General features: G+C 45.8%; 1 protein-coding gene across 1 annotated transcript; it reads left to right on the top strand.

Moving 5' to 3' along the window:
* Window positions 1-4,296: 4,296 nt before the first annotated feature.
* SMIM36 (small integral membrane protein 36) lies at window positions 4,297-4,626 on the top strand. Its single transcript, XM_074160376.1, has one exon. It carries the CDS (start codon window positions 4,297-4,299, stop codon window positions 4,624-4,626), a length of 330 nt encoding a protein of 109 aa, XP_074016477.1.
* The last annotated feature ends 4,697 nt before the right edge of the window (window positions 4,627-9,323 follow it).

A 9,323-nucleotide genomic window follows, 5' to 3' on the forward strand; every position in this document is an offset into this window, starting at 1 on the left:
CTGCATAGCAAATCTGCTTTCATTGGATTTGCTCTGAGCATTTAAAATTTGGGCTGTAGGTATTGGAGTAACCAGAGTGTGGTTCCTGATCTTACCAGGTTTCTCCGCAGTGCCCTTAAATCTCTGCAGTTTGCCTTAACTTATGATTTCTTGTATGAGGAAGGCAATGGACTTGGGCAGCTGCCTGCAGCTGGTAAGCATCCACCTTCACTGTCCTGAGCTGCAGAGGCAAGGCAGGACATCATCCAGGAGGTAGGTCTGTCTCTTCTGATACCCTGTCTCAGTCCATTCATTACTCTGTTTGAAATGTGCTGGGATTGCTGCCATCTGTATTCCCCTCTTTCATGCTGTACCAGGATTCAAGAGATTTATTTCCTAGGGGCTATTTTTAGCAATGACACTGCAGTTAAGGCAATTGAGGCTGGCAGTGATGTCAGGGTCGCAGCTCTGAGGTGCAGCAGGCTGGAATCAGGCGTGTTGAGCAGCATCTCATGCAGCACATGAGGCTCTGGCTACTCAGGATTCATCTGGGAAGCACCAGGACTGGAAACTGCTTTTTGCTTTCTCATGGCCGAGTCCAGCAGAGCCTGGCTCCTTTTGGATATTCTCCTGTGTACATCCATTTCGATGCATTGTCTAATGAGTCACCCTTATGAGCTGCTGTGTCTTGGATCTGCCAGCCAAAATGCTTGCGTGATCAGCCCTTACCTGCTATAGTCAAGAAGAGCCAGCACAGCAGGGACCTATTATTTAACTCCTGAGTTAGATAAGAAGGTGCTGTAGTTTGTCACAGACTGATTTCTTTTCTTCAGCCATTGTCTGTAATCCCTTTGCTGCTTGCGCTGTAGTTGCTCTCAAAGGAGAGCACTTGTAGCTCTCTCCCACTAGAACCTCTTCTCAAGACTTTCCTTTTAAAATCTGTTTTTTCTCTGATCACAGAGAAGTTCTTTTCTGTTTTAATAACCTCTGAACTTTTGTACTGTGAAATTTACTATACAATGGCTTCAAGCAAAAATTATAAAAAATATGTAATTTTGTTTTGTACATTTTATTCCCTCATCGCTCATCCCAGTTGAACTGGGTGCTTACAGAAGAGGTGCTTTCTGTCCAGAAGTGTCTATAAATTGAGGTGGACAAAATAAGAGGGAAAAACTGAGAGAAGAATTGAGTGTGGAGTTGCATCGGTGGCAGATGGTGGCCTTGGGTCTCCATTCAGCAGCTATGGCCCTTGGGATGGGTTTTTTGTCAAACATTAAATAATCAATAGTGGAATAAATAAATAACAGACTCCAGCTAATCCACTTTTAGAGGATATATATCAAAGGTTTTGTGCAACCCACCGTGTCTGTGCCCTGGTACAGCTGATGGCAGAGCTGATCTGGCCTTTGAAGCAATTATAGCAGAGATAAATTTTGGACACATGAGGAAAGTGGGTCCCACAGACAGTGTCTCGCCTGTCACTGCTGGAGCCAGCCTGCACAAGCGCAAGGCAATGCTTTGCCCCGACTATCAGCCCAGCTCCTGGCACTGCCTGGGGAAACACATGCACAACTTGCTTAAGTTTTTCCCAATCCTCCAAAGCTCCTGAGACTCTCACTTGCACAGGGGAAATGTGTTCCTGCTCACTGCAGAGCTGGGGGAGCGCTCAGCCCTCCATAAGTGCGGATGCAAACAAGGATTTGAACAACTATTTTTAAGAGAAGGTGACAGTTATAAGAGCATGAGGAGGATGAGATGCCAAAGGTTGGAGAGGGGCGGTCAGCCTCAGAGCTGTGGCCACAGGATGAGCAGGAGGGAGTGATGTCGAGCAGGAAGGGACTCTGGGACACTGACCCCAGGAGAATTGCCAGCTTGCTGGAGGAAGGTTCCACTATAAAAAGCCCCAGTGTGTGTGCAGAAGAGGTTCCCAAGGGGGCGTGATGGTCCTGCTTGTGGAACAGGGCTGTGGCAAGTGTTGTTAGACCCTGGTGATCCTTGGACACAGGAATATTGAACAGTGAATGTCTACGGTCTGGCCTGGATGTGGGCTGGGAGGAGGGAATAAGGAATGGTATTGAAGCCAAATCTCCTCGAACACTTCAGTTTTCAGCACACTAACTCCAGACAGAGGCTGCTGTGAGCAGCTCAAGGATGGGGCTCCTGGGAATAAATCAAAAGCATAAATGTGAGATTCCTTGCTGCAAACCAGGCCCTGGGTACAGCCTTCAAGAGGGGCTTTGAAAGTATAATATATTTTAATATATTTTCACTCTAAGGCAGTGTTTTGAGAAGCTGTGGAAATGTAGAAACATTAAGGCTTTTCTTCCTCCAAAAGAGCAAGTCTGCAGCAACACGGAAGGTGGTGCACTAATCTAGTCCCTGTTTCTAACTTTAAAAAAAGTCCCCCTGAAAGCTGGCATGATGCCTATCTAAATTAAACACTTAATGTCATGTATCTCCCAGCTGCAATATTAGACAGAAATCTGAAACCGAGCTATTAGCCTGGAGGACTTTAGAGGAGACAATTCAGGTTTGGCAAACTTGCTGGCACTAAATAAACACAAGGGAGGAAAAAAAAAATCCCCTAAACTTTCTTTTGCAAGCATAGTTGAGTTTTCAGAATCCAGGCTGCCATCTGAGGACTAGTTTAAAAGACTTAAACTAATGTAAAATCTCATATCTCTCTCAACATGTGAACCATATAGTGTTTACTACTTTGGTACTAGTTTTTTGTAGTGGAACGTGATTGAAATTTAAGACCATAAACCATATTGCCTTTCAAAGGTGCTTGTGCTTCTGAGATATTTTGGAGGGACTTTCAAAAGACTTCCAGTTTCCCAGTGAGCAAGATCCCAGCTCCGATCGTCATTGCTTTGGAGGGGAAGTGCATAACCAAAAGCCTTAGCCTGTCTTGAAAAATCTTATCCAAACTGCATTGAACAGTCAAATGCCTGGTCGGCTTCAGACGTGGCATGTGATATGTAACAGGCACACAGCATGAGGGTCACACAAATATTCTGCAGGGTTCTACCCTCCCCGCTGAGCGTGACTCCTGCGATGCCAGGCTTGGAATTACCTCTCAATACAAACTTCTCGGCTAAAGAGAGCTGGGAGGGCAGACAGTGAAGGATGTAGATGATGTTGGCCTTAAAACGAGCGGCATGTGTCGAGGTCTGCCGCAGCAGGATGGCCCCATGACATATTTCTTACAGCTTAGACGCGCCGGATCGGATTCCCGCTGACACGTAAAGCCCTTTTCCACAGCTCTGGCAGCACTAAGAGCTGGGACAGTCTAATCTCTTCCTAAAACCCTCCTGTGCTGTAATACTGACCAAAACCTTGGAGTTTTGTGTGGAAACGGTGAGCACACTGACATGGGGTCTGTGGTGCTCAGCAGCATGACCTCCTGCCCTTCCCATCTGCCTTCCTGGTATCTTATACACTGGTAGATCTCTTTTTGGAGAGGGGTGGTCCCTCTAACACAGTTTCCTAGGGAAACAAGCAAGTGCCGTGTGGGCAGTGTGTGGCAGCTATACGTGTGTCCCTTCTCACTCATCAGCTTCAGAGATGTAAACCTGCAAAACACAAAAAGTACTTGCAGGTGTTATGGCTGGGCAGCCTGGCACTGCTGACAGGCAGGGGACAGCCAACTTCATCTTTTCTTTTAGCAAGCAGAGGGTCCACATAAGAGGACACTTGAAGGGGACAGAGCAGCCTGTGGGAAGCAGGCTACTGCAGCTCAGTTTGTGTAAGGACTGGCTGGGCAGCGTGTGGTACGGTGCTGTGACGTGTACCAGTAATCCTGATATGGAAGTGGGTAATAAAAGTCTTCAATTTGCTTTAAAAGCCCTTCTATAGCACAGGGCCAGGGCAAAAAAGTTCTTAGTCGAAATCAGAATCAGGCTCATTAGATTTTGAGAAAAGTTACCTTCAAATGGCTTTTTCCCTCATTTATTTCTGTATTCACTTACTAATTACACAGCTCAGTTTTCTTCAGTCCACAAACCCAAACCCACTTGTAGAAGGGAGGCTCTGCAAAATGCCCTCAGAGGAAACCCAGTTTGGTACCTGCTTGTCAAGGAAAGAGAGAGTCCCTGAGCAAAGGGGATGTTTTCCTGTCAATATAGCATTCAAATTTAGCTTCTGCCACTGTAGGCAACGTGGCATTAAAAGAAGGAGCTTAAGTTATTAAACTGAGCTGCTTTAATCATCCAGTTCGGGGAAATCCATTGCTACAGGAGACCTGAGGATTAATGTATTTTTACCGCAAAGCCAATACATCTATTCTGATCAGTTAGCTGTCCCTCACTCGTGCATATGAAACTTCATTCTCTGGGTTTGCACTCAATAGTATGGGACCAAATGGAGTTTTATTTGGAGATTGACCCTGTTACCTTGAATCTCATCATTCTGGTAGCTAGTTATGTTATTTTGCTTCTGGTTTTCCTGATCTCCTGCGTGCTCTATGACTGCAGGGGGAAGGATCCCAGCAAGGAATATGCTCCCGAGGTCCCTGCAGACACCCAGCCTCCAATCCGGCTGGTGGTGATGCAGCAAGGCTCCCCCGGCACCCGCTGGGCAAAGGGGCTCGTCTCTGCCTACGAAAACTCCTCCGACCTGCCAGGGAAAAGGACTACTGTTGTGTAAGGGGACCCTCCCTCAGAGCTCCGGTTTCTGCCGATCAGCTTGCCTCATCTGCTATGTTTACCCTCCGTTTGCAAAAGGATAACGCATTCACAAGGTAAGTTGAGATGCCAATTTATTTGATAGAGTGCCCTTGCTAAGGGGGTCGTTTTATGTTCAGCCGTGTTCTGCTTTCATATAGGCTTGCAGTCCTGCCTGCCATCCATAACGAGACTAATTTCCATTTATGCTGCTGCTGCCTTGCAGCCCACTGGCAGTCAGAAGCAGTGACGCTGTGATCCACCCAGGCACCGAAGAAGGGCCTTGGTTTAATCTCAAGTTGTACTTGGTACCGTTATTTTTGCAGGAACATAGTGTTGTTCAAAGCATCCCACCTCTGACGGGCCGAGCCGTGCTGCCCTGCAGCCTCGGCACATCTTCCTCAGCCGATAGAGCACAAACGACCTTGGTAGGCTGTTTATCTCTCCAGTGAGAAAAGAAATGCTAAGGATTTTAAAAGGATAGAGATAGTGCCTTTCTGACAGAAGCCAGCTGCTGCTCCCATCAGAATTTAATACTTTCCATGTTGTCTGTAAGCTCCCCAGAGGGCAGTGCCAAGACAGGCTTGGCACTTATTTTCCATAGGTAGAACATGAGCTTTGCTCTTACGGGGCAGAGTACCCCTTGGCCCACACAAATCCCTTGACGGGATACAATATGCTTCCTGGAAAAGCTGGGTACAGTGCCTCCTGCCCAAGGCAAAGTGTGAACCGGGGCAAATTTACCAGTAATGTAATATGTGTGAGTCATTGCTGCCGTCTGCCCCACTGAAACAGCAATTTCTGCAGCAAGTGTGACCTGTGTCCTGGCTTTCACTGTGTGTCTCCACGACTCTGACCCTGCCTCAGGCCCCGAGCCTTCCTTCAGCTCTATCATGTTCCAGCTGGGCCACATGAAGGCTGTTATTGTACCTTCAGTAAATCTAACGTTATCTGCATCAGCTCCTGTTATTCTTCCCATAATTGGGGAGCTATAAGATAAATGCCTTTTTGGCTAACAAATTTCTTCTGCATCTTGCTGTTTTTCCCCCCGTTGGTGCTTGATAGACTTAAGTTCACGTCTCTTGAAAGGAAGGGAAATGTTTTCTTTGACCTCCAGGTGAAGCCCAAAGGGACAGAGACAAGAGAGATGTTGATCTCATAGCCACAGAAGTGGCTGCAGTGCTGGGTAGCTGTTCCCAAGCACAGCCAGCTCGGGTCCTGCCTTGTCCCATCAGCCTGGGCTGCAAAACCCACCTGAGAACCTGGGGAGACACTGCCCGGGTTGGTACCCGCTGTGGTCTATGTTGGCAGAGGCACTTTGTCACTTGTGACCAAACCAGCTTTTAAAACTAATTTGGCTGACGGGAATTTGTGGCTTGAGTTGGTTTGTTCTACCCAAACACGTCCATGATTCAGCAAAAAAACCAAAATCTCTTTTCTGAAATTCTAAGATGGGATGCTTAATGCCAGGTTATTGTGTCCCTCTACATAGTGGTTGAATTACTGAGTATGGTACTCTTTAACTGGTGTATTTTAACTGGTTATTAAGGGAAAAATAGCACTGGACTCACACTGTTGCAGGTATCTGTCCCATATGCTATTTTACATCATCTTGATGCAAAGTACCCACAGTCCAACAGAAAGCTTTAGTAAACATGGTGAGATTTATTACCTGTCTGCGTCAGGTGTCATGGATGACTCACTGGATGTAGTGGTCCTAATGCCTTCAGGATGTGCATTTTAAATACTTCCAGAAATAAACTGCAGCGAATTCAAAGCACAGTTGAACAAAGCTGTCAGCTGGATTGCATGGTGTGTACTCCAGCTGGGTTGTAACCGGCTGCCTGTGCTACAGCCCCAGACACGCCAATTTATGCATCAGTCAGCAGAGCATCCTGGCATTGGCAAAGAAATCTTGAGATACGGAGTATCTTTTTTATTTATCTGTATTTTTTAAAAAAAGCAGCCAGAATGGTTAGTGGTTTTTCTTTTGGTTTCTGAATCCTTAAGGGTGAACCCAGGTTTTGTTTGCAAGTTGTCCTTTGCACCCCTGTGAGTTACAGATATGCCTGGTTTTGGAAGGAAGCCAGAACTGGAAGGAAGGCTCCTGAGAGCTGGGGGCTTGAGTGAAAACCCATGATGTTATGAAACTGATAATAAATCAGAAGTTGGTAGCATGATCCTCTGCCATATATCAAACTGAAATAATTATGTTGAATGTCTTGTTTTGGTTATTTAGCACTCAAAAAGTGCAATTAGCTAACTGCAAGTTGTAGCTGCTTTGGCAAAACTTGGTAGTGCCTAAGCTGCTGGTATGTTACGGCCCCTGTCACCCACGCAGGGCGGTGTTACCTTTCCTTGGGCTTTCTTATCTGCCCTATCTTCAGCTTGTAAGCTCTTTAAAGCTTTTTGTGTGTTCATGTGTCATCTAACATGTTAGAAGCCTTCTTGGTGATACAGGATCCCCTTGGTGTTAGGGAACAGAAATAATAATCTTTGCTAAGAAGACCTTGGGGGAACTAAAAAGAGCTCAAAAATCTCACAAAGAGTGTGGCACAGCTGTTTACTTTGTTGATGGTGAGATGTCACAGAAAATGCCACGATGCCAGCAGAAAAGCTCCACGGTTCTTTGACAAGGGTCATGCAAATAATGTCATGATACCATGACATGTCTGCTGTATCTTTGTCACCGTGTTTGTTTATGCCAGTAACACATGCAGAGATAGAGACTTGCAAGGCTATGTTAATAAATACCTTTAGATAGCTGATATTCTCAGGTAAATAGTTTTCTCTAACAGCAAGCCTTTTGTGTACGCCAACCGCAGACTTTTGGCTCAATGGCAAAGTTGTTGATTTTGGCGTGGTCAAGTTTTCTTGCTTAAGCTTTAGGAAGTGGGGCCGTAGCACTGCGGGAGGTGCCTGGCGGGGCTGCAGGCTGGGGAGCCGTTCCCAGGGGCACAGGGCTCTCCTGTGTAAGAAAACTTTTCAGTTGTGATAAAGGTGATGGACTCTGCCCTGAAATGTGGAGGTAAAAGCAGCAAATGAGGCTTTCCTCCTGACAGTATTTCTAACCAGTGCCAGAAAATGAGAGACTGAAGTGCATCAAGACTTTGCCTTCCCAATAGGAATAAAGCAGCTTTTTTAGCTTTGTCTAAACTAGAACAATACTGGTGTATTAAAGTGGCAAGAGAGCCCTTGGGTATGTACAGAGAATTGCAAGTGATCAAGTCACTGTGAGTGAAATTACTGCTTTGTGGAGGCCTCTGCTACCACGCTTCACTTAATGACCGTGGCAGGATTAATGCATGCAAATGGACTTTTATCAGGCCAAGTTTGCAGGAAATCCCCCCCCGAAGCTGCATTCCCTCAAGTGCTTGTGGTCTTCTGCCACTTCCTTTGCATCATTGCGAGAAAACAGGCATGAATATTCTCAGAGCAGTGCGGCCATTTTCCCTAAATTGTGCGGTGTAAAATGCATATCCCTCACTGGAATCCAGACAGCATAAAAAGCGTCGTGAAACCAGGCTTTGCTAATAGCTGTACCAAGCCGAGCCGTGCAGGGGAGTCCTGCAGAGACTGAGATATCCCTTGGAGATGTCTGCAGCATCTTGCAAGCTCTGGTCTACAGCTGGCAGGACGGGGAAGGCGCTGGGAGATGTACAGCTGCAGTAAACCAGCTCTTTGCACAACCCTGTAACGGGCTCTGCCATCACTGTTCAGTTGATCGTGGTTTTGTGCCTTGCTTAATCTTAACTGTGCCTACGTAGACGTCTGTTTTGCCTAAAGGATTAGGCAGTATTTTAAGGCCTGGATATCTAGCATAGAAATACTGTTTTGAAGTAGGCCATTTGCAAATGAATAAGGTGTTGGTAAAATTCCCAATTTTGCCCTTGGGTTGTGGGGCATCCTTGGGCAGCTCATGTTCCCGCTGCACTTCGCTCTGCATGTCTCTTCTCCACGTGAATTTTCTCTGCTCTCCTGCCTTCTGCACCGAGATTTCTCTCTCTTCTTAGATGTTTGTGTGGTTCATGAGGGGGTTACTACAAAGCTCTTATGTTTCACTCTATGAACTAACCCCAGTAGGTTCAAAGAAAACAAAATAAAATGTACTCCAACAAAAAAAGGCTGGAGCGGGTGGATCAGAGAAGTCTATGAACAAGCCATGGTAAATCTGGGGAAACCATGGACATTGAGCCTTAAGACACTTGCTTTGGGTGAGTACTTTCTTCGGTCATTGTGGCGGTCTGACGATCTGTAGCTCTGTGATTTGAAGGGAACCGAGTGGTGGTGGGAGGATTTATTGCTGTTCTGCAGGAAGTAGGAATTCAGTCTGCACTGGCTCGCTTTCAATTGGCTTTAGTGCCCTTTTACAGTTACATGTTACTGCTTCTGTAAAACCTTTATTAAAGGGTTTCATAGAAACAACAGGAAAAAAAACCACCCAGATTTCTAGATTTCTCCAACATTAATTCAAGTCAAACGTGTCATTAAATTCACTGAAAATACATCTTTCATGTGAGCTTGTTCCACTGTAAATATACTGTCTAAGCCTTCAGATTTTTTTTTAAAAATCCCTAATAAGTCACCACATATGAGTAGAGGATTAGTCCAGACAGACTAACCCATATTCACAAGGCAGAATTCCTGCCCATGCAGTGAATTTTTTTGAATTTGAAAAGG

Source organism: Numenius arquata, chromosome 17 (genome assembly GCF_964106895.1).
Source record: "Numenius arquata chromosome 17, bNumArq3.hap1.1, whole genome shotgun sequence".
In the NCBI taxonomy this organism is placed as follows: Eukaryota; Metazoa; Chordata; class Aves; order Charadriiformes; family Scolopacidae; genus Numenius; species Numenius arquata.